Source organism: Pimephales promelas, chromosome 13 (assembly GCF_988280905.1).
Source record: "Pimephales promelas chromosome 13, fPimPro1.hap1.1, whole genome shotgun sequence".
Taxonomy (NCBI): domain Eukaryota; kingdom Metazoa; phylum Chordata; class Actinopteri; order Cypriniformes; family Leuciscidae; genus Pimephales; species Pimephales promelas.
Genome location: NC_142781.1, coordinates 11,972,974 through 11,996,857, shown reverse-complemented (window position 1 = coordinate 11,996,857; position 23,884 = coordinate 11,972,974). Strand labels below are relative to the sequence as shown.

General features: G+C 39.8%; 2 protein-coding genes and 22 non-coding genes across 24 annotated transcripts in view; all 24 read left to right on the top strand.

The window, feature by feature from the left end:
* Positions 1-23,884, top strand: part of opn8c (opsin 8, group member c) — a 112,351-nt gene that overhangs the window by 379 nt on the left and 88,088 nt on the right. The window contains 2 exon segments of the mRNA XM_039693556.2: positions 3,788-4,069; positions 9,688-10,019. Of these exon segments, the coding sequence (XP_039549490.2) occupies positions 3,788-4,069; positions 9,688-10,019 (614 nt within the window).
* LOC120494308 (uncharacterized) lies at positions 10,085-16,684 on the top strand. Its single transcript, XM_089118474.1, has one exon. It carries the CDS (start codon positions 13,331-13,333, stop codon positions 14,915-14,917), a length of 1,587 nt encoding a protein of 528 aa, XP_088974600.1. The 5' UTR covers positions 10,085-13,330; the 3' UTR covers positions 14,918-16,684.
* On the top strand, positions 19,353-19,464 carry trnal-caa (transfer RNA leucine (anticodon CAA)). Its single transcript has 2 exons — positions 19,353-19,390; positions 19,419-19,464. It is a non-coding gene; the product is annotated as a tRNA-Leu (tRNA).
* Positions 19,550-19,661, top strand: trnal-caa (transfer RNA leucine (anticodon CAA)). Its single transcript has 2 exons — positions 19,550-19,587; positions 19,616-19,661. It is a non-coding gene; the product is annotated as a tRNA-Leu (tRNA).
* On the top strand, positions 19,747-19,858 carry trnal-caa (transfer RNA leucine (anticodon CAA)). The gene is made up of 2 exons: positions 19,747-19,784; positions 19,813-19,858. It is a non-coding gene; the product is annotated as a tRNA-Leu (tRNA).
* Positions 19,952-20,063, top strand: trnal-uaa (transfer RNA leucine (anticodon UAA)). The gene is made up of 2 exons: positions 19,952-19,989; positions 20,018-20,063. It is a non-coding gene; the product is annotated as a tRNA-Leu (tRNA).
* trnal-uaa (transfer RNA leucine (anticodon UAA)) lies at positions 20,149-20,260 on the top strand. Its single transcript has 2 exons — positions 20,149-20,186; positions 20,215-20,260. It is a non-coding gene; the product is annotated as a tRNA-Leu (tRNA).
* Positions 20,346-20,457, top strand: trnal-caa (transfer RNA leucine (anticodon CAA)). Its single transcript has 2 exons — positions 20,346-20,383; positions 20,412-20,457. It is a non-coding gene; the product is annotated as a tRNA-Leu (tRNA).
* On the top strand, positions 20,551-20,662 carry trnal-uaa (transfer RNA leucine (anticodon UAA)). Its single transcript has 2 exons — positions 20,551-20,588; positions 20,617-20,662. It is a non-coding gene; the product is annotated as a tRNA-Leu (tRNA).
* On the top strand, positions 20,756-20,867 carry trnal-caa (transfer RNA leucine (anticodon CAA)). The gene is made up of 2 exons: positions 20,756-20,793; positions 20,822-20,867. It is a non-coding gene; the product is annotated as a tRNA-Leu (tRNA).
* On the top strand, positions 20,953-21,064 carry trnal-caa (transfer RNA leucine (anticodon CAA)). Its single transcript has 2 exons — positions 20,953-20,990; positions 21,019-21,064. It is a non-coding gene; the product is annotated as a tRNA-Leu (tRNA).
* Positions 21,157-21,268, top strand: trnal-caa (transfer RNA leucine (anticodon CAA)). Its single transcript has 2 exons — positions 21,157-21,194; positions 21,223-21,268. It is a non-coding gene; the product is annotated as a tRNA-Leu (tRNA).
* Positions 21,353-21,464, top strand: trnal-caa (transfer RNA leucine (anticodon CAA)). Its single transcript has 2 exons — positions 21,353-21,390; positions 21,419-21,464. It is a non-coding gene; the product is annotated as a tRNA-Leu (tRNA).
* trnal-caa (transfer RNA leucine (anticodon CAA)) lies at positions 21,746-21,857 on the top strand. Its single transcript has 2 exons — positions 21,746-21,783; positions 21,812-21,857. It is a non-coding gene; the product is annotated as a tRNA-Leu (tRNA).
* Positions 21,951-22,062, top strand: trnal-caa (transfer RNA leucine (anticodon CAA)). Its single transcript has 2 exons — positions 21,951-21,988; positions 22,017-22,062. It is a non-coding gene; the product is annotated as a tRNA-Leu (tRNA).
* Positions 22,155-22,266, top strand: trnal-caa (transfer RNA leucine (anticodon CAA)). Its single transcript has 2 exons — positions 22,155-22,192; positions 22,221-22,266. It is a non-coding gene; the product is annotated as a tRNA-Leu (tRNA).
* Positions 22,352-22,463, top strand: trnal-uaa (transfer RNA leucine (anticodon UAA)). The gene is made up of 2 exons: positions 22,352-22,389; positions 22,418-22,463. It is a non-coding gene; the product is annotated as a tRNA-Leu (tRNA).
* Positions 22,557-22,668, top strand: trnal-caa (transfer RNA leucine (anticodon CAA)). Its single transcript has 2 exons — positions 22,557-22,594; positions 22,623-22,668. It is a non-coding gene; the product is annotated as a tRNA-Leu (tRNA).
* trnal-caa (transfer RNA leucine (anticodon CAA)) lies at positions 22,754-22,865 on the top strand. The gene is made up of 2 exons: positions 22,754-22,791; positions 22,820-22,865. It is a non-coding gene; the product is annotated as a tRNA-Leu (tRNA).
* On the top strand, positions 22,950-23,061 carry trnal-caa (transfer RNA leucine (anticodon CAA)). Its single transcript has 2 exons — positions 22,950-22,987; positions 23,016-23,061. It is a non-coding gene; the product is annotated as a tRNA-Leu (tRNA).
* trnal-caa (transfer RNA leucine (anticodon CAA)) lies at positions 23,155-23,266 on the top strand. The gene is made up of 2 exons: positions 23,155-23,192; positions 23,221-23,266. It is a non-coding gene; the product is annotated as a tRNA-Leu (tRNA).
* Positions 23,359-23,470, top strand: trnal-caa (transfer RNA leucine (anticodon CAA)). Its single transcript has 2 exons — positions 23,359-23,396; positions 23,425-23,470. It is a non-coding gene; the product is annotated as a tRNA-Leu (tRNA).
* trnal-caa (transfer RNA leucine (anticodon CAA)) lies at positions 23,556-23,667 on the top strand. Its single transcript has 2 exons — positions 23,556-23,593; positions 23,622-23,667. It is a non-coding gene; the product is annotated as a tRNA-Leu (tRNA).
* On the top strand, positions 23,753-23,864 carry trnal-uaa (transfer RNA leucine (anticodon UAA)). Its single transcript has 2 exons — positions 23,753-23,790; positions 23,819-23,864. It is a non-coding gene; the product is annotated as a tRNA-Leu (tRNA).

Below are 23,884 nucleotides of genomic sequence, written 5' to 3'. Positions count from 1 at the left end.
TATATTCGGTTTCAGAGATCATCGCGGTTATAGCATAGAAAACGAGGTTGAAAGCACAGTCAGATTGATTTAGTTGAACGTGATATTGATTGAGGATCTGTGGAATTATTTTATTTCTTTAAATCCCCATGCGCTGTCGTAGACATGCAATTATCGTCATTCTTCATGATTTATGAATTCAGGTGACGCGGTCCTCCTGTCCGCTGTCCGAAATCAGTTTTTTTAAAATCTGTTACATGACTTTTTAGTCACACCCTAAGACAAATTTGTACTGCAGAAAAATATGGATGTAGGCTACTAAACATTGATGGAACAACATATTTTGTGTGAAAATAAATCATAAAACTGGTTTAATTTTGTTCTTAAATCTTAAATGTATGAGGTGGCTCACCATGTGGCAAAAGGCAACTTCAACTTTTATTTATTTATGTAGCACATTTAATAGCAAACGTTGTTGCTCAAAGTGCTTCAGTTAACTAAAAACAACAAAACATACACATATAAAAACATGTATCAAGCCTTTCAGATGAAGGCTAGGCTATACACTCTTAGACATACCCCTTACACAACTGTATATGAGACCAGTGTATAAAACTAGATAAAATCAAGTTATAACTGCAATGTACAATAGCCTTAACTAAAATGTTTTTAACTGAGACTTAAACATTTTTATTGTTTGAGCTAGTTGGAAATGAAGGGGAAGACTGTTCCACAACTTGGGAGCTACAACTGAAAAAGCTTGGTCACCCTTTGGCTTCTTTTTAGAATAAGGGACAGCCAGCAAAAATTGGTTAGTTTATCTTAATGTATAACCTACCTGATATATGTAAAATCCTAAAAGGTCAGCAATGTATAGTTTGGGCAATGCTTTAAAAACCATGAATAAAATCTAATAATCGATCCTGTATTGAACCGGCAGCCAATGACAAGAGGGTAATACTGTATGTGGTCCCCTTTTTTAGTGCCAATTGCCTGGCTCTGGCAATCCGCACCAGCTGCAGACGGCATATTAGAGGTTGACAGATCCCTGAGAGAGTTGCAGTATCCAGTCTTGACGTAATAAAAAGCATGGAGGACTAAATATTATAATTTCAGATTTTTTTTTCATTACGTTGAAGGATGTTTTTAGACAGCCTAACTTTAAGCTCATTCAAACAGTCCAACAAGGACTTGAGCACATGTTATTTATACAAATACTTTAAGTAAAATAGTTCTGAATAATAGTGTTAATAAAAGTTAATACCTGTTCACTTTAGCAACGTTTGTACTATTTTCTGTTTATTTTGATAAATATACTGACAAACAAAATATGTATATACATTATTTTAAAAAGTAAATTTATATATACATATATATATATATATATATGTGTGTGTGTGTGTGTGTGTGTGTGTGTCCCATTATAATTTAATATAGTAACAATACATTATATTTTATTCAATTATGATTAATATCATATTTGAAATATGATGATTGCTTAATAAATATGTTGATTATCTCTTAAGTGATTGATTATCACTTAATATATGATATTTAGCATCTAAATCTACATTTATTCATTTTGCTGACGCTTTTATACAAAGTGGATTACAATTGCTGTCTAACCTGTCATAACAAATGGAAATGTCATCCAGCTATTTATTATTATTTTGTCAGGGGTTATTTATTTTTTTAAATACTGTTCTAATCCCTTTGTTAGAAGGGTTAGTTCCAACCAAAAATGAAATGTATGTAAATGGACTGCATTTATATAGCGCTTTTCATTGACTCAGTGGCCACCAAAGCGCTTTACATTTGCCTCACATTCACCCATACATACACTCATTAATTCATTAACTCATTAACTCAACCTACATATGTCATTAATTACTCATTACTCAATATGTCATCAATTATTCACCCTCATGTCGTTACAAACCTCATGTCGTTATGACATCGTTCATCCTCGGAACACAAATTAAGATATTTTTGATGAAAATCGAGAATGCTTCATGTCCCAAACTTCACTATACGGGTTCGTAAAAACTTCCACAGTACAGTTTTAGACAGTTAACCCTTCCCTGTGTGTCTTCACTACTGTGATTTGTAAAAAAGTTTTACAATATAGTTTTAGTCAGTTAACCCCTTCCCTGAGTGCTTAACTTCACTGTTCTGTTTTGTGAAAACTTTCAATGTAGCCTACAGTTATGGTCAGGTAACTCTTCCCTATTCTGGTTTGTAATCTTTCCCAGTTTGGGTCCCTAAAATCACTATTCTGATTTGTGAAAACGTTCACTGTACATTTTAGTCAGTTAACCCTCCCCTGAGATCATACCTTAACCATTTTGATTTGTGAAATCTTTCACAGTACTGTTCAGGTCATTTAACCCTTTCCTAAATCCATAATGTCAGAATGGTGAAGTTAGAAACTCAAGGAAGGGTTTAATTTTACACTATATTTTGATAGTGCTCAACCCAGGGCTGTTAATCTCCTGGTTATTTTCTGTCAAGTCATTATCTTACAGAACATTTGATTTATTTTTATTTACAGAAAAAATAAACAGACATCTGTGTATGTATGTATGTATGTAGCCTACAGTATGCATTCAAAATGTTTCACAAAAAAATAATAACTTTACATGTTGTGTGGCTTTGGTTCTTTACTCAATATTGTTGGCAAATAGCTGTACGTTAATGGTCATGTTTTGTATGTTTAATTTATTATCAACATCCAGTGTTGGGAGTAACGCATTACAAAAGTAATACATTACAGTAACATATTACTTTTTACTGTAACGCAGTAGTGTAAGGCATTACTAATCAATTTTCAGTAATATTTTACTCGTTACATGTTCAGTGAGGCTTGTATTACAGTTGTATTACAGTGTATTGTCTGCTTTTACTTCTTAAAGGCAACAGACTATGTGAAAGTTTTAAAGCAGTCTTTTAGTGCCAGTTCAGAGCGGTCGCGTCTGTAACATTGTTTTTTCCTCATAAATGCGAACACGAAAACTAAAATAAAATGAATATTTTAAGTTCTATGGAGACTGGAGAGCCAACCCTTCCTCATCCGATTTGCGCAGTGTAATTAACAGAATTACAAAAAATATATTTTGCCTCCTATTTTTTTGTCACGCATGAATGTGTGTCTTTCCCCTAATATTAAAAATAAAACATAGACTGATATTTGTCTAATGTCTGGAGTCCTTTAAGGAAGTAGCCTATATACGTTTCAATACATTATGTATTTTCTGAGAATTTGTATTTCAAGTTTTGACTGCAAATGTCATGTCCATAATGCTGGACTTCCCCAATTTTAAATAATTTATCCTCAACTAGTTTTGTGGTGTAGGTCTACGTATTTTTTGATAACTTCAAATAATACTAATAGCCTAATTTAAAGATAAGACAGCATTGGATCTGGACGGTAAGGAGAATAACGCTGGGAGTTGGAAGAGGTGTGTCGCGATTCTGTAGGTGACCGGAGTCGTGCGGCGAATCGCGATTTCGGTTTCATATTGCATATCGTTACAGCCCCAAAGTTAAGTTCTACTTCTGTAGTTATTTTGGTGAAAGTAACTCAAAAGTAATACATGAGTAATGTAACGCATTACAATTCTGGGACAGTAATATTGTAAGGTAATGAATTACTTTTAAATAACAGTAACAAGTAATACCTAATGTATTACAGTTTGGAAGTAACTTGCACAACACTGTCAACATCTCATGGCTAACAGTATTTACATATTCATTTTATGTGACTTTGACTTTCTCTAAGAGTAATACTCTTCTCTGTTTGCTGTTGCAGTGATACTGTCAGTACTCGGCAATGGAGTGGTGTTGGCAATCTGTTTTCGCCGCAGAAGGAAGATGGTTGGTTCAGAGCTGCTCTGTGTCAATTTGGCTGTGGTTGACTTTCTTGGCTGTATCTGCTTCTACCCTCTGTCAATCTTGTCATCTTTTAGCCACGTATGGCTGGGAAGTCATGCCACCTGTGTGTATTATGGCCTTGGCTGCTTCATCTTTGGCCTGTGTGGCATGTTCACCATAGCTGCCATAAGTGTCATCCGTTACATCAAGACTTTTTATGGTAAGAGTGTGAGTAAAGTGAAAATTAAACGTATGAATAAGATTTATAGCATTTTATTGAAGTCAGTGTATTGTTTAGAATACAATTCATACAGTTGTCAGGAATATGCTTTGTGTGGCCTATAGGGTGTTTAATGATATACTAAAAATGGAAAGGTTTTTTCTTTGTACAGATGACAACATTATCAAAATGATCCCCGTTCACATGGATGCATGAAAACGACTAAAAACACTATTATGTAAACCAGGGCATCAGTTAGCGATGTCACTTTGTAAAGAAATACTAGTACACACGTGTAAATATCCACAGAGAAGTCGTACCAAACGCACATGCCTATAGACTACTGTGGTCGTATAAATGAACAGCCAAAACGCATACAAAGTGTTAATTGTTTAGTTAAAAAATATATTTTTTTAGTTTAAAAAAAATCTTTTAACAAGTAATTTTTCTAGTCTGTGTCATCCTCAGTCAGTTCACCTGTTGTCTCATTAATTTTATCATTATCTTCTTGTACCCTGTTCTGTGTCCGTTTTCGTTAAGATTTACGGGGTTCTGTTCTCAGTGTTATTCTCCTTTTTATTTGTATTTGTGACTATTTTGTTTATTCCTTCGTTGTACAATCTTGCTTTATGAATTTTATTAATTCTCCACCTTTGTTTTCCACTGCTGATAGTCATAAATATAAATTGATTACCTTGGATTCAAATTATTGAGGATTTAAACCACATTAAAAGTGGTATTTGTGGCCACTCAGTGAAAAAATTCACCCTCATTGGTAACACTTTACAATAAGGTTCCATTAGTTAACATTATTTAATGTATTAGTTAACATGAACTAACCTTGAACAACATCTCTCTTCAGCATTAGTTAATATTTGTTAACGTTAACTCACACATGTACTAATACACCATTTCACATTAACAGCACGGTTAGTTACCATTAGCTAATGCATTAGTAAACATGAACTAACCATGAACAATGCCTGTAAATATCTCTACTGTCAGTACGCATCAGTTAATGTTGAAATACGATAAGGTTTATAAATTCCATTAATACAATTCTTTATTAATGATAAGTCATGTCAATAAAGAGTCTACAAATGTTAGTAACTCATCAGTTAATGTTGAAATAGTGTACACTTTTCACTCAATCCATTTATAAATACTTATTTGAATACAAGTAATGATAGTAAAGTGCGTATAAACATGAACAACATATTTTTCCGCTGTAGAATTATGTTTACCAACAAATCAGTGCCTTATTCATATGAAAGAGTGTTGATAAGGTACACAACAGTGTTTTTACATTTAGGGTAACATGGTGACTTAGAAATGTTCATGTGTCAACTGCTACGTAAACTAATGCAAATATGTACAGTATGTTAACCTTACAAAACAGTAAATCTATTTACAGGCATTGTTCATAGTTAGTTCATGTTTACTAATGCATTAACTAATGGTAACTAACCGTGCTGGTAATGTGAAATGATGCATTAGTACATGTGTGAGTTAACGTTAACAAATATTAACTAATGTTGAATAGAGATGTTGTTCATAGTTAGTTCATGTTAACTAATGCATTAACTAATGTTAACTAATGGAACCTTATTGTAAGTGTTACCCTTAATGGTTCTAGTCTAAAATAGTTCTCTTCATTAGACACATCATTCAAAACTAAAAGCTTTAGTGTTTGATTTTGGAAAATTGCCAGTTAAATTGCAACTTAAAAATAAAAACGTATCCGTTACCTAACATAACCTTGGTTCTCTCTAGAAGAGGTAACGAGTATTGTGTAAGTTAGCTATGGGAAAGATTCATCTTCTCGAGATATTGAAGCCAAAAATTATCCTTAGTTTTGTATTCATTGTCAACGCAGTGCAGCAGCTTCCAGACCTAGAGCGGGCTATCTAGCGAGCTCATAGGCTGCTCTGCGGCAACTGCAGAACCCTACCAGTGAACCCAGCGTGACGTCATGCCCCATGAGAGGCGCCCTCATGGCATCACAGCCCACCAGAATGGGCGTGGCTTGGTGTATATAAGCGGGGTTTAGAGGCTGCTTCCCTGGTTTTCATCAGCTAAAGCAAAAGTCGCTCGTGGCATGAGCACGGCCGATTACGCAATACTCGTTCCCTCTCCTAGAGAGAACCAAGGTTACGTTAGGTAACCGATACATTCTCTTACAAGAGGTTCTCTCGTATTGCGTAAGTTAGCTTATGCTACGAGAACCCTTTGTCAACGTCGTGCACGCCAAGCATCCACAACATGAGCCCCGGGGAAACCCTGGGAGCCCTGATAAGTGGGAATAATAGGTGGCCAGCAGCAGTGGGGGCAAGCACATGTACATAAGCACTTAAATGGAACAGCAGAGCGGCAGCGCCAGTCTGTGTAAGCAGTTAGCAAACCCAATAGTGCAGCTCAACCAGGAGAGCTGATTGTCATGAGAGTAGCCTGCGTGCATCTCACTTATACCGCCAGAACTTTTGCCTGCAGGGCAGAAACTTCCAGATTGTAAAATCTGACAAAGGTGAACGGGGAAGCCCAGCCCGCCGCCACACATATGTCATGAATGGAAATCCCGCTGGACCACGCCCACGATGAGGCCATGCCTCTAGTGGAGTGAGCTCTGACACCCAATGGGCATTGCAGACCTTTTGACGTGTGAGGTCCTCGTTCTTCGAGAAGAACACTGGGCAGTGAGCATTGTCTTCTGACACAAAAAGTTCGACTTCCGCTCTGCCGAATAGGTGCCACAGTTTCTGGACTGTTTCTGGGGGAATGTTGTCCCTGGACAATCTGTCTGGGCCGTCGTTCCGGTGGCCTGGCTTGTGCGTCGCCCTCAGCGAGCGCAGGTGACTCTGAGACCAGACTAGTAGACGTTTTGCCAGATCGCAGAGGTTCCTGGATCTGACTCCGCCCTGACGGTTCAGGCTGGACACCACAGACATGTTGTCCGAACAGACTCCCGAATAACTGGGAGAAAGCACGTGAGTGAGTGCGTTCTCGACCGCTATCATTTCCAGACAGTTTATGTGAAGGAGCTTCTCCTGGTCTGACCACAGACCAAAAAACGGTATTCCCTCGCAGATCGCTCCCCCAACCCGTGTTGGTTGCATCTGTCGAGATTACTTTTCAATGTGAGATCGCCCCCATCATCACTCCTCACTTATACCACTTTGCCCCTTTCCAGGGCTGCAGAGCTAAAATACAGGTCTGAGTCACTCTGATTAGTTGGCGAGACGCATGAGCATTGAGCCAGCATTGTAGCGGGCACATGCGCAGTAAGTTCAGATGGAGTACTGCTGTGGCTGAGGCCATACAGCCTAGAATTCTCTGAAACGTTATCAAGGAATGTAATCTAATCAATAATCATCTTTCAGATCGAGACATATGAACCAGTCCCCTGGCGCACTTGCGCAAGGAGTTTCCTGATTGTTAGCATTTTGAATATTTTTTTTTTCACAAGCACTTCGTTCCACCATCTGTGGGGCCACCATCTTTCGAACGGCTAAGAAAATATCAGCTGTAAACCCAGACTCGCTCAGAGAAGGCGGCACTCGCTCTCTTGCACAGCAGGTTCGCTATTTCTGTGTGAAGTAGATGTGCTACCTCTGTATTCACAGTCGTTTCGAGCCGCACTCGAAAGCGTGGTTGGCGGTGATCGAATGAAGTGAATAGCCCTGTTTTATTGTGCTTAACACCCATTTTGATATCCCTGGGTTAGCTGCCCATGCTTTTATATGTATAGCTAGGGGCTGAATGGCCTCTGGGCATGTGGCATCGCCACACTGTGTAGGCTTTACAGGCTGAACCGGAGGTTTGTGCGCGCCGCGCGCACTCTCAGTGTTTGAACATGGCGGCTCGCAGACAGTAGTGACAAACTGTTTTGTAAGTGACGACCCGATTGCAGTGAATGGGGGGCGTTATATGTCTGTTTATGTCGGGCGAGGTGCCTCTTTCTAAGCATGAGCACTTGAAAGCGGGCACGAGACTTACATGCTTGTGTGACGCCCTGATCTGTTTGGAGTGTGTTATTATAGCCTTGTGGAGAATAGGCGACGCTTTGTGTGAAGCGTTTATTTGTAAGCGTGCGCGCTTGTGTGTGGGCAGGAGACTTACATTCATATGACAGGGGTGGAGTTTTGACGCCAGTCCGGCCGCGGCAGGACTCAACCTTTTTTTCCTCAGCGCTGACGCTGCTTGGAGGACTTTGCGTGCTTGGGTTTCAGCACGATTTTAGGCCAAGGCACGTGGGGGGCGGTCTGCGGTGGCTGTCTGAGACAATCTAGGGCGGCCGCCCTGGCGTCCCTGCGAAGGCTGGCTGGGTTGAGCTGGGCGCTGTGAGGTGGCTTGTGCAGGAGGCTGGTCACGTGAGCGGCCTGCAGAGGAGCTAGAGCTTCGAGGGAAAAATAAGCTCATAGCCTGTGTGGTCTTCTGAACTTCGGAGAACCGGTCGACAACGCCATTCACTGCCGGGCCGAAGAGATCAGAGGGAGAGAGCGGCACGTTGAGGAACGTGGCATGTTCAGTTTCTCCCATATCCACGAGCGTCAGCCAGAGGTACCTCTCTGTAACAGTCAGCGCAGCAATACATTTCCCCAGAGCTTGAGCTGCAGACTTTGTGGCGCGAAGGGATAGGTCTGTCGCGCGCCTCAAATCTGTGACAGCTGTTTTCATCCCACTCACGAAGGAGGTCAGCCTGGAGAATCTGGAGGATGGCCATTGACTGCAGAGCAGACGCGGCTTGGCCGGCAGCGGCGTAGGCACGGGACACAAATGAATGTTGTTCTGCTGGTTTTAGACAGGAGCACCGACTTTGAGCGCCATCTCACGGGTTGGGCAGGCAAAGGTGCGCTGTGATTGCCACGATCTCCGGCGGCCTTGCTGCACTGTGTGACAAAGGGCGGTGCGGCGGCTTCGGGGGTTAAAAACTTCAAGTCGAGCCCGCAGGGTCGACATTGGAAATTCCTCGCAGAGCTCACATCCTCCGTTGGCGTGGGTGAGAGCTGCGTTTTCCTGGCCCAGGCAGATAGCACAGATCACATGGTGGTATCCTGCGCTGCGAGGGGCTCTGCATGAGCCACAGGAAGTGTGAGGCATCTTTAAAAAGACAAGTCGTGCTGGCGAACGTGCTAGTTATTGAAAAAAGGATTCGTCGCCGGATGGCGTAGCTCGCACAGATGGCTGAATGTGGTGAAGATGGCCGGCTTCTTCGAGCGCTGTCCTTAGCTCGCTAGTTGTTTTGCATGTTGTGTGCATTTTTTGTGGTTTTGTGTGTAGAGTTTAGAGAAAAGTAACCATAGTTTTGGAAATTGTGTGTAAGCAGTAATAAAAAATAATAAAAGGTTAAACTTTAAGGTCAGTTAATTTATCATGTAACTGGTCATTTTTGGCATTCAGAGCTACCTCCATCTATGTATACAATGCTAACTTTTCATAATCCAATCAACAACCAATGGATAAAATCAAGTCTTGTCCTGTTTTCTTTTCTTATTTGATAATTTCACTTTGAAATACATGCTATACCATTTCATGTCAACCAATCAGATTTCTAAGGTCTAATTAAGTAAATCAACTCATTTATGATGAATTTACCAATATTAACTTCTCTGTATCTCCAGCTACATGGCTAGAAGGAGCCAACATCCATCTGGTGTGTGTAGCTACATGGATAATTGCTGCTGTTTGGTCATCCTTCCCGCTGTTTGGCTGGGGCGAGTATGTGCCTGAACCATATGGCATCTCCTGCACTGTGGCCTGGCGTCGTTACCACACATCCATGACAGATGCTGTTTATGTGATCTGCTCCTTCGCCTGCTTCGTGCTAATTCCAGTCTTGCTTATCGTGGTGTCACAGTGCAAAATCTTGCTGAAGATATATCAATTTTCTCGCACCCTTTCCACTAAGGGCATCCACATCAACCTCCGCCGTGCAGAGAAACACCTGTCTGTGGTGAGGCATTCGAAAGGGAAAAAAAGCTTGCTTTTGTTAAGGAGAATTCAGTTTATAGTAAATTATTAGCATTCACAAGGTGGAACACTGATGCAAATAGCCGTGATGGTAAATTCATTAAGAGATAAATGTGTTTTAATTGAAATAACATATATAGGAACCCTTGGTAAATTTGAGCTACACATTGTTTATCCTTTTGTTCTTAATCATATAACTCTCAAAAAACTAACCTCTCGCTGGGGCTCTGCCGTCTGCCCTTCGAAGGGAGTAGGGCATAGGGATGCTTACGATCAATAAGCCTGTCCCAGCCGGGTTTGTCACTTATGGGGTCAGTCACCTGGAAACATTTTCATTGTGGTCTGTACTATTTGCAGCACGTTTCTGTATTTGGTTGTGTTGTGAACTTTTGCTGCGCGTTTCTGTACTTGGTTGTGTTGTGAGTATTTGGAGTATTCACGTGTTGTGAAACTGATGAACATAATTTGCGGGTGTTTTTTTTATTTTTTTATTTGCATGTGTTTTTTTCATGTGTTGAGCTTTCTCAGCCATCATAGGTATCAGTGCAGTCAGACCAATGTTGTTAAATATTAAGTGTCCCCAACTAAGCAAGCCAAAAGCAAACCCAAACTCCATCAGGTGACAGAATGGACAGAGTATGATTATGATCATACAAGTCAGATTGGATCGGAACATACTAAATATTTATCCAGGTCCACCTGGTTTCGATATTCTGTCCTGAATTTGTACATATTAAATGTAAAAAAAAAAGTGTATTAGGTAATATGGGGCCCTATTTTAACAATCTGAAACGCAAGTGTCAAAGTGCAAAGTGAAAAACTGCTGCATCTGTGTTGATGAGAGAATCAGTGTATGCGCGTTGTGTACTCGCTACATTCTGGCCAAGCATGCGCGCTAAAAATAGCATTATGAACAACGCGCAATGCGCCACTGACTTTAGACCAGTTTTTCTGGTCAGTGGCGCAACTGATTTCTGGAACTGTAAAATAGCACCAGGGAATGTTTGCGCCGAAACACGCCTCCTTTTTGTGCCGATCCGCCCAAGTTAATTTTTTACCGACGTGCGTCTGTGGAGGGAAAAGCCTGCTTTGCTCGGGTGCAAAATAGAAATGAGACATGCGTTAGTGTTTAAAGTCATTTGCGCTGGCTGCAAGATAGAGCCCATTAAGTTTAATGACATTGTAGATTTTCAAGAAGTGCATGATCATATGAATCGAAAGTTTAACGATATTTGTAACCATTTTAATTTACATTAAAACGGTTTATGAACTGCATTATTTTATTATATTATATTTTATTATATTTATTATAAAATAATAAAGTGTCCTGCTGTGAGACTTTTGTGTAAACGCCCACTGCTGCGATTGGCTACATCACTGCATATGAAATAACTAAGTACGAGATGTGGAACACTCTCGAAAACTTTTTGCACTATTTTAGATGGCATTGCATTCAGATTGTGGCATGAAACATTGCACTGATGAGTGACGGCTACTGTGTAGAGCACAGTAATTCGTCATTGTAACTCAGTTTCTGCGCTCTCACGAATGCTTCCATCATGTCTAACAGTGCAAACACAATATTAATTAGAGATTATTTGATTATAACTTTTTGCATGGGTTTGGTTACAAAAAAAAAAGCTGTTTTTGGACTAACAAGGACGTTTTCAGTTCTGAAACTTACATGATATAGACCTCTTAAGACCTCTTATATGTCAAAAGCATATGTGAGCATTTTCTTTTCTCAATTCATGACCCCTTTAAATAATTATAACATTAACAAGCACATTATCTCATATTTATATCTATACTGAATATACTGTATATCAACTAATGATATGTTAAGCATTAATATGTATTAATGATTTCTTAACCCAACATAATAGCACAACAGCATGTTGACTTCTTATCATAGTAAGATTACTATAAGAAGACCATGTTTGCACTAGCTATCAAATAGTTACTGATTTTATTTGTCAACACTGTCAGCTTTGCCCAGTCTCCTTTATGGTTGTGTTTGCCTACTTGTCTTCGTGTGGATTACCTTATGGATATTACTAAAACATGTTAACCTTTCATCTTCAACCTTTATATGCAGCATAACCGTAAGGAAGACCGGCGTTCTTCAGAGTGATCATATTTTGTCTCACAACCTAATAAACAAACCTCACGCTGTTCAAATAGTGTAATGGGTTAAATGAGTTTTAAAGAAGTTTTCGTTGTATCCATGCTAATGAAGCCTACAATGTTTTTTGAATCCAATTCCGTCTCTCTTTGCCTGAAGAAGAGAATCCACGATACATTTGACCATATTGTCTAAATCTGCACATATTCATATGCAAATATACAGTGTCACACCATCCTAGTTGTTTGTTGAATGACTCATGTACCTTCCCTTAAGGAGTGGCAACAGTATTTAGAATTCTCATACTAAAGGTTAAATGAGAGGAAATCCATCACTGAATCTCGTCAACAATTGAGTGTCATCGTACAACACCATTCTTAGAGTTTTTTACAACCACCAAGCTTCAAAAAGGTGAGTGTGAGTTATTTTATAATATGTACGTTTGCAGTATGTGATGACATACAAAACAATGTTGTTAATTTGTTTTTTTCCCAAATCAATCCGTATAATGTGAACTCAACCCATGGGAAACCAGTATTGCTTTATACAATCTTTTTTCCTTCTGTGTGTTTTTAAGTGTATAGGGTAGGTTGAAGTCTTTAACATCAAATCATAAAGTGTTTTAAAATCATACAAAATTTAAAGTAGACAGATACTCTGATTAGACCCAAACTCTGCTTGTGACATGTCTAATTTAAAAAAAAAATGCTTTCATGACAAAGTCAGATTAAGATTATTATTTTATTTTATTTATTTTTTTGCAATTAATTACTCAAATAGTTCCCGAGGATTTTGAGGCATTTCCATCATCTAAGTCTGAGCTGTTCGTGTTTGTTTGTTTTGTAACAAATTGGAATTCTTTAAATTATTAGATGGATAAATAGTTTCCAAAATAAGTTTCCATTATTATTATGCCAGTATGAAATATATTGAATAATATTATTGTTGTGATTTTCATGAAATCCTGAATAAGACAGTTTATTAGTAAAAAGCATGCTGGTTCTGATATGTGGTTTTTAGGTCATTTTTCAAAATCATGAAGGGCTCTTTAGATTAATTGTATGTGCATTTGGAGTATTGGTGTCCATTTTAACAGGACATGACATTCTTATAATCTTAAAGTAATTGTATTTTTTTTGTTAATCTTTCTCCAGAGCATCATATAAATAATGGAACCACCAAAACATCGGCCACTTCGTTTTGTCTCTTGGAACACTATGGGAATCAGGTTCACAAAAGAAAAAAGCTCCAAACTCGAACTTGTGTTAGCTGAGCTCATCAAACTGAAGGCTGATATTGTCTTTTTACAAGAGACACACATTGGACCTCAGTCTTACAAAGCACTAGAGAACATAAAAGGCTGGAAGTCTTTCTTCACTGTCCACCATCCTCGCAGCAAAGGAGTTGCTATCCTGATAAAGAATAAAATAAAATTTCGCTACATATGCCATGATGAGGATTACAGCGGAGGCTATATTGTCCTTTTCTGTAATCTCGTTGGTGAGTTGTATACTCTTGTTAATGTGTACAACCACAAGGAAGACAGGTGTATGCTGAAAAGATTGGGAGACTATTTGAGCGCTATTAACACAAAAGGTGTGGTTGTGGTTGGTGGGGACTTCAACACTGTACTGGACCCAACTATTGATAGGAAATCATCGTCAGATCAAACGTACCATTCCTCACTTAGAATCATTCTAGAAGATTTCACAGAATCTTTAAATCTCAAAGATATATTTGCATCAATGCATCCAACGGAAGAAGGCTTCACACGAACTCAGCATCAGAGTCATTCAAGGTTGGATATGTTTTTCATGCCAACCAACACAGTAAAGTATGTCAAAAACTGTGAAATTTACCAAGCAAAAATGAGAAAATCTACAAGTGGGAGCAAGAGAATTTCTGATCATGATCCTCTAGTTTTAGAAATAAAAGTTCCAGTACTGCGGGAAATTGCAGAGCCGGAAGTTGCCTCAATGTTAAGGGAATTTGGATACAGTGGAGAACCAGACCGAAGTGCAGGGAAAATAAATGGTGCAGAAATCCTAAGTGCCATTAGATCTTTGCCGGACTCACAAGAACAAACTCCTGATAATCTCAGAGTTTGTGACTACAAGAAGAATGCCCTTCCAATGACAGAAATATTAAAGATAAACTACAACATGATGCTGAAGTCTAAACATGTTCCTAAATGTTTTGTAAAATCATTGCTCACTTCAGACAAAATGCATTCTTTCAATGTTAACTATTTGATATTGTCTCAGATTTTAGCCAAACGCCTTAAAGTGTTTCTAACGCCATCATTTAGGAAAAGAAAAAAGATACGCAGTGGTTGTATTTGTGTGACTATTGCACAATGCCCCCAAAAAATCAAGATGTCTTTCCTCAAGCAAAGTCTCTCATTACTTACGTCTCTTAAACATATTACCCCTACACCACCAAAGGACTTCAGCATTCTGGAGAATCTCCTCCCCAAGGCCAACCACTCCATCAAAAACTACAGAAAACTCAGACAAGGATGCCCTCTAACCATACCCATTCTCACAATGGCATTGAAACAACTGGAAAGTGATATCATGGCCACAAACTCTGGCAACACTAGTGTCTTCAGACAGTCTCTGCTTATTTCTACAGACAATGAGACAATTGACAGGAATAATAAATTGATCAAACAATTTAAGGAAAATTCTGGGATTAAAATTGTGTCAAGCTGGAGGAGGGTCGTGAGAGAAAAGCTCAAGGCTTGTGGCGTGTGACGAAACCTGCTCGGCACACTGGCTTCCGTAGTTCCTCCGTGAGATAAGAGGCTGGTGTGGCGCGCAGCTGACCCTCGTTAGTAATGCTTCCCTTGCCACAAGAATGAAGGCCTACTCCCCCAAAAATTTGACAGTCTCAAAAATCGGTATTTTTTCGCCATTAGGGGTCGCTAAACTCTTCAAAACAATAACAAAGGTGCAAATTGATGATGTTGTAAATGGGTGTGGAATCATGGAAGTTGTTGTCATGCCGACGGATCTAATAATGTTAATGGAGAAATAATATTTATGGATGAGTGAATACATTGATGTTTTTTTACTGTAACATGAAGCAGGGCGCGATTGCTAATGAGAGACAGATATCAGCATCACACCTGAGTCCCAGGGAATATAAAGAAATTAGGACATTTCATTTGACTGACCGAAGTACTCGCAAGTGCTGAATTACTACTCACAAAGGTCAGCTTATTTGACGAATTTGTGAGGTAACGTAGCGCTGTTTCACTTGGTCTACACTAGTAAACTACATTTGAGTGTATTAGAAGTTATAATGTTATTATAGTTTGTTGGCTGTATGAGACTAGTAATAAGCTAGATCAACATTAGAATCACATACTGGTCACATTCTAACATTTCATCATGTTGAGCTACACTATATTATTGATTTGATTTATGTACATTTGCTCACCTGTCTAAAGCACATGGAAGAGTGGCGTCTCTGTCAAGTTGAAGTATGTCACAAAGCTCTCTGCATCTCGAAAACCAACGCATTCTCATCCTTTAACGTCATATAGAACGCTATATGCAAAAACGGCGCTATTCTACGCACATGGCACCCGTTATCGTTAATATAACACGACGTCTTGGGTGACGTCTTGGGTTATGACGTCTTGGGTTCCCGTGTTATATTAACGATAATGGGTGCCATGTGCGTAGTATAGCGCCGTTTTTGCATATAGCGTTCTATATGACGTTAAAGGATGAGAACGGGCTGCGAAAACACAGATATTGATCCTTGTTGTATTTATTTATTTATTTTTTTGCTCCAAAGTCTGCTTGCCATGGTCCATAATGTTTGAACGAAACAACAACAGCGTGCCGCTAGATGTCTGTTGCCATGGTTAGTACAAGCTGAAACCAGGGATAACACGGATATTACGTTGATAGGCGACAAGGAACGGGCACTATTTACAATTGTGAATTTCTCTGAATTGACAAGTTCTTGAAACATTTCTTAGACAGCAACATACTGTAGCGTCGGCCTAGATCCGGGTCACATCTTGTACATGTGGATTCAACACTTACCAGATGTGGGCCGGAATATGTAATTACACAATTGAAAGAAATACATTGCAAACACTGTGCAAGTGGTTTTTGGATATATATATATATACATATTGTACCTTTAATAATTTTGTAAATCAGAATTTTTAAGTTACAAATGTAAAATGGGACCTTTTTTTACTTTCTGTTAATGTGTAATAATAGCTGTAATAAACAATTTGCAAAGTTGCATAGCAAAGTGTTACAGATCCATTTTGAAAACACCTACATCTAAACTATGAATCAAACAAATGAAATGAAAACATTAAAATGAAAACATTGTTATATAAGTAAAAGTTGTATAATTATTGTATTGTATAATTGTATACAGTGATGCATTTTGTTACCATGTACAATTAATACAATGCCATTTTAATTAAAATTAGTTCCTCAAGTAATTAAAAAGTGTCATAATTTACTCACCCATGTGGTTACAAACTATCTGATGAAATAAAAAGTCAGAGGGACTGCTTTTTTTCTTTGCATGATTGTGTTTATGGGGTGACTTTTTAAAAAAGTCTTATTTTTCATAAACTGCACCTTTATTGTAAGCCGTGCTCTCCCCTGTCCTCGAACGAGCGGTTGACTTCCTGATTCTATGAAACCACTCCCTCAGAAACAGGCAGTGGGCTCAGATTGTTTAGTTTGGGCCGGTGTGTTGTGATTGGCTAAACTGTCGCTCACGTTGTCCGGAAGGCTAACGCCCATTACCTTTACGAGCGAAACGGGCATGCCAAAGGTGGATACCATAGCCGGTGGATACACGTAAATAATGATGTCGAGACTACAGTATCAGTGAGGCAGAATTAGACCGAGAAAGCGGCGATGAAGAGAGTCAAACAGAACCTCACTACACACGGTTCTTAGTAAATGTTTCTGAATGATAATTTTTCACATTTTTTTTAACAATATACACGTTTGTTTTACACAATAGCATCTGTCTGGCAACAATAGCAACTGACTGGCTACTAATGTTAAACACAAACAGCGTTGGCAAGTTTACGTTCTTGATCAAATCGAAAATAACGTCATGAAGCATATATACATGAAAAAAAAACATTTACAACATTAGTACTTATACAAATTACAGGTCCATAATGTTTGTACACGTTTGTCGTAGACACAATAGCATAAAAATAGCAAAAAGGCCAGCGCTGGCATTGGAAAAAAAAAAAATTATACATGCAAATACATCTAAAATGATGAAGTCTTAACCTATTTACAGGTTGTGGCGCAACAACTGCTGCCTCTGGTTTTAAAGTTGGAACTGCTTCATGTCTTAGTAACAGTTTCTTGTTGAATCCGGTGTTGAATTCGTGGAGATTCTGGAAGCTGTTTTCCGTAAAATGCGCAGCACAGAGAGCTAGATTACGATCGTCACTTTCAGGAACATAATCAAACATAAATTGTATCCATTGTTGACGAAGTAGAGCGTCCGTGTGAAGCTCGAACACAGAAGACCTGACAGCTGGGTGAACATAACACACTCGACGTGCCGCAGAAATATGCGCATGCCCTTTCCTGCATATTCCGGAGGGAGGGGTTGATGCGAATTTGTGGGTTAGTGACGTGTAAAACCCAGCTGTAGTCCCGAGTCGTTATCGAGTAATTTTTGTAATTGAGTCGTTTTTGTAGGCAATTATACTTCCTGATTTTTAAAATACGATATCTCTGCTTACACTAAACTTTCAGCACTGCAACTTTGCAGATGCTGTTCATGCACCAACAGCAACATTACACACTATTTAAAATCAAAAAAGTGAAATCGCAGTCAACTCCCCCTTTAAGTACTGAGAAGCACTCAAAGGGCCCTATTTTAACGATCTAAGTGAATGGTCTAAAGCACATGTCACAAGTGAACTTAGGGCGTGTCCGAATCAAAGAATAACACCTTTCTCAGTTGTTTGGAATTCTGGTCTTAGACCGAGTGGTAATAATAATAATAATAATAATAATAATAATTCGTTACATTTATATAGCGCTTTTCTGGACACTCAAAGCGCTTCACATAGAAGGGGGGATCTCCTCAACCACCACCAATGTGCAGCATCCACCTGGATGATGCGACGGCAGCCATATTGCGCCAGAACGCTCACCACACACCAGCTTTCTGGTGGAGAGGAGACAGTGATGAAGCCAATTGGTGTATATGGGGATGATTAGGAGGCCATGATGGACAGAGGCTACTGGGCAAATTTGGCCAGGATGCCGGGGTTACACCCCTACTCTTACGAAAGACATCCTGGGATTTTTTATGACCACAGAGAGTCAGGACCTCGGTTTAACACCTCATCCGAAGGACGGTGCTCTTTTTGACAGCATAGTGTCCCCATCACTTTGCTGGGGCGTTAGGACCCACACAGACCATAGGGTGAGCACCCCCTGCTGGCCACACTAACACCTCTACCAGCAGCAACCTGGCTTTCTCAGAAGGTCTCCCATCCAGGTACTAACCAGGCTCAGCCCTGCTTAGCTTTAATGGGCAACCAGTCTTGGGCTACAGGGTGATATGGCTGCTGGTTAGTGGTGAGTGGTCTAAGGCGCCAGACTCAAGGAATGATAACCTTCTCTGTTGGTGAGATTTCTGGTCTCCGAATGGAGGCGTGGGTTCAAATCCCTATTCTGACAAAGAGCTTTTGTAAGGAAGATTTGTTATATTAATTCTCTATGTATTTAACCATAGACAGTGATGTGACTGAGCTCAACATAAGTGTCAGGATGGCCGCGTGGTCTAAGGCGCCAGCCTCAAGGATTGTCAACCTTTTCAGTTGTTGAGATTTCTGGTCTCCAAATGGAGGCAAGGGTTCAAATCCCACTTCTGACAAAGAGCTTTTTTAAGGAAGAATTGTTATATTAATTCTGTATGTATTTAACCATAGGCAGTGATGTGACTGAGCTCAACATAAGTGTCAGGATGGCCGCGTGGTCTAAGGCGCCAGACTCAAGGATTGTCAACCTTCTCAGTTGTTGAGATTTCTGGTCTCCGAATGGAGGGGGGGTTCAAATCCCACTTCTGACAAAGAGCTTTTATTAAGGAAAAATTGTTATATTAATTCTGTATGTATTTATCAATAGACAGTGATGTGACTGAGGTTAACATAGTTGTTTAAGTGTCAGGATGGCCGAGTGGTCTAAGGCGCCAGACTCAAGGATTGTCAACCTTCTCAGTTGTTGAGATTTCTGGTCTCCGAATGGAGGCGTGGGTTCAAATCCCACTTCTGACAAAGAGCTTCTGTTAATCAAGAATTGTTATATTAATTCTGTATTTATTTAACCATAGGCAGTGATGTGACTGAGCTCAACATAAGTGTCAGGATGGCCGCGTGGCCTAAGGCGCCAGACTCAAGGATTGTCAACCTTCTCAGTTGTTGAGATTTCTGGTCTCCGAATGGAGTCGTGGGTTCAAATCCCACTTCTGACAAAGAGCTGTTGTTAATCAAGAATTGTTATATTAATTCTGTCTGTATTTAACCATAGGCAGTGATGTGACTGAGCTCAACATAAGTGTCAGGATGGCTGAGTGGTCTAAGGCGCCAGACTCAAGAAATGATAACCTTCTCAGTTGTTGAGATTTCTGGTCTCCGAATGGAGGCGTGGGTTCAAATCCCACTTCTGACAAAGAGCTTTTATTAAGGAAGAATTGGTATATTAATTCTGTGTGTATTTATCAATAGACGGTGATGTGACTGAGCTTAACATAGTGGTTTAAGTGTCAGGATGGCCGAGTGGTCTAAGGCGCCAGACTTAAGGAATGTTAACCTTCTCAGTTGTTGAGATATCTGGTCTCCGAATGGAGGCGTGGGTTCAAATCCCACTTCTGACAAAGAGCTTTTATTAAGGAAGAATTGTTATATTAATTCTGTATTTATTTAACCATAGGCAGTGATGTGACTGAGCTCAACATAAGTGTCAGGATGGCCGCGTGGCCTAAGGCGCCAGACTCAAGGATTGTCAACCTTCTCAGTTGTTGAGATTTCTGGTCTCCGAATGGAGTCGTGGGTTCAAATCCCACTTCTGACAAAGAGCTTTTGTTAATCAAGAATTGTTATATTAATTCTGTATGTATTTAACCATAGGCAGTGATGTGACTGAGCTCAACATAAGTGTCAGGATGGCTGAGTGGTCTAAGGCGCCAGACTCAAGAAATGATAACCTTCTCAGTTGTTGAGATTTCTGGTCTCCGAATGGAGGCCTGGGTTCAAATCCCACTTCTGACAAAGAGCTTTTATTAAGGAAGAATTGGTATATTAATTCTGTGTGTATTTATCAATAGACGGTGATGTGACTGAGCTTAACATAGTGGTTTAAGTGTCAGGATGGCCGAGTGGTCTAAGGCGCCAGACTTAAGGAATGTTAACCTTCTCAGTTGTTGAGATATCTGGTCTCCGAATGGAGGCGTGGGTTCAAATCCCACTTCTGACAAAAAGCTTTTATTAAGGAAGAATTGTTATATTAATTCTGTATGTATTTATCAATAGACAGTGATGTGACTGAGGTTAACATAGTTGTTTAAGTGTCAGGTTGGCCGAGTGGTTTAAGGCGCCAGACTCAAGGATTGTCAAGCTTCTCAGTTGCTGAGATTTCTGGTCTCCGAATGGAGGCGTGGGTTCAAATCCCACTTCTGACAAAGAGCTTTTGTTAATCAAGAATTGTTATATTAATTCTGTATGTATTTAACCATAGGCAGTGATGTGACAGAGCTCAACATAAGTGTCAGGATGGCCGAGTGGTCTAAGGCGCCAGACTCAAGGATTGTCAACCTTCTCAGTTGTTGAGATTTCTGGTCTCCGAATGGAGGCGTGGGTTCAAATCCCACTTCTGACAAAGAGCTTTTTTAAGGAAGAATTGTTATATTAATTCTGTATGTATTTATCAATAGACAGTGATGTGACTGAGGTTAACATAGTTGTTTAAGTGTCAGGATGGCCGAGTGGTCTAAGGCGCCAGACTCAAGGATTGTCAACCTTCTCAGTTGTTGAGATTTCTGGTCTTCGAATGGAGGCGTGGGTTCAAATCCCACTACTGACAAAGAGCTTTTGTAAGGAAGAATTGTTATATTAATTCTGTATGTATTTAACCATAGACAGTGATGTGACTGAGCTTAACATAAGTGTCAGGATGGCCGAGTGGTCTAAGGCGCCAGACTCAAGAATTGTCAACCTTCTCAGTTGTTGAGATTTCTGGTCTCTGAATGGAGGCGTGGGTTCAAATCACACTTCTGACAAAGAGCTTTTATTAAGGAAGAATTGTTATATTAATTCTGTATGTATTGATCAATAGACAGTGATGTGACTGAGCTTAACATAAGTGTCAGGATGGCTGAGTGGTCTAAGGCGCCAGACTCAAGAATTGTCAACCTTCTCAGTTGTTGAGATTTCTGCTCTCCGAATGGAGGCGTGGGTTCAAATCCCACTTCGGACAAAGAGCTTTTTTAAGGAAGAATTGTTATTTTAATTCTGTATGTATTTAACCATAGGCAGTGATGTGACTGAGCTTAGTATAAGTGTCAGGATGGCCAAGTGGTCTAAGGCGCCAGACTCAAGGGTTGTCAACCTTCTCAGTTGTTGAGATATCTGGTCTCCGAATGGAGGCGTGGGTTCAAATCCCACTTCTGACAAAGAGCTTTTATTAAGGAAGAATTGTTATATTAATTCTGTATGTATTTATCAATAGACAGTGATGTGACTGAGGTTAACATAGCTGTTTAAGTGTCAGGATGGCCGAGTGGTCTAAGGCGCCAGACTCAAGGATTGTCAACCTTCTCAGTTGCTGAGATTTCTGGTCTCCGAATGGAGGCGTGGGTTCAAATCCCACTTCTGACAAAGAGCTTTTTTAAGGAAGAATTGTTATATTAATTCTGTATGTATTTATCAATAGACAGTGATGTGACTGAGGTTAACATAGTTGTTTAAGTGTCAGGATGGCCGAGTGGTCTAAGGCGCCAGACTCAAGGATTGTCAACCTTCTCAGTTGTTGAGATTTCTGGTCTCCGAATGGAGGCGTGGGTTCAAATCCCACTTCTGACAAAGAGCTTTTGTTAATCAAGAATTGTTATATTAATTCTTTATTTATTTAACCATAGGCAGTGATGTGACAGAGCTCAACATAAGTGTCAGGATGGCCGAGTGGTCTAAGGCGCCAGACTCAAGGATTGTCAACCTTCTCAGTTGTTGAGATTTCTGGTCTCCGAATGGAGGCGTGGGTTCAAATCCCACTTCTGACAAAGAGCTTTTATTAAGGAAGAATTGTTATATTAATTCTGTATGTATTTATCAATAGACAGTGATGTGACTGAGGTTAACATAGTTGTTTAAGTGTCAGGATGGCCGAGTGGTCTAAGGCGCCAGACTCAAGGATTGTCAACCTTCTCAGTTGCTGAGATTTCTGGTCTCCGAATGGAGGCGTGGGTTCAAATCCCACTTCTGACAAAGAGCTTTTGTTAATCAAGAATTGTTATATTAATTCTGTATGTATTTAACCATAGGCTGTGATGTGACTGAGATCAACATAAGTGTCAGGATGGCCGAGTGGTCTAAGGCGCCAGACTCAAGGATTGTCAACCTTCTCAGTTGTTGAGATTTCTGGTCTCCGAATGGAGGCGTGGGTTCAAATCCCACTTCGGACAAAGAGCTTTTTTAAGGAAGAATTGTTATTTTAATTCTGTCTGTATTTAACCATAGGCAGTGATGTGACTGAGCTTAGTATAAGTGTCAGGATGGCCGAGTGGTCTAAGGCGCCAGACTCAAGGGTTGTCAACCTTCTCAGTTGTTGAGATTTCTGGTCTCCGAATGGAGGCGTGGGTTCAAATCCCACTTCTGACAAAGAGCTTTTATTAAGGAAGAATTGTTATATTAATTCTGTATGTATTTATCAATAGACAGTGATGTGACTGAGGTTAACATAGTTGTTTAAGTGTCAGGATGGCCGAGTGGTCTAAGGCGCCAGACTCAAGGATTGTCAACCTTCTCAGTTGCTGAGATTTCTGGTCTCCGAATGGAGGCGTGGGTTCAAATCCCACTTCTGACAAAGAGCTTTTTTAAGGAAGAATTGTTATATTAATTCTGTATGTATTTATCAATAGACAGTGATGTGACTGAGGTTAACATAGTTGTTTAAGTGTCAGGATGGCCGAGTGGTCTAAGGCGCCAGACTCAAGGATTGTCAACCTTCTCAGTTGTTGAGATTTCTGGTCTCCGAATGGAGGCGTGGGTTCAAATCCCACTTCTGACAAAGAGCTTTTGTTAATCAAGAATTGTTATATTAATTCTTTATTTATTTAACCATAGGCAGTGATGTGACTGAGCTCAAAATAAGTGTCAGGATGGCCGAGTGGTCTAAGGCGCCAGACTCAAGGATTGTCAACCTTCTCAGTTGTTGAGATTTCTGGTCTCCGAATGGAGTCGTGGGTTCAAATCCCACTTCTGACAAAGAGCTTTTGTTAATCAAGAATTGTTATATTAATTCTGTATGTATTTAACCATAGGCAGTGATGTGACTGAGCTCAACATAAGTGTCAGGATGGCCGAGTGGTCTAAGGCGCCAGACTCAAGAAATGATAACCTTCTCAGTTGTTGAGATTTCTGGTCTCCGAATGGAGGCGTGGGTTCAAATCCCACTTCTGACAAAGAGCTTTTATTAAGGAAG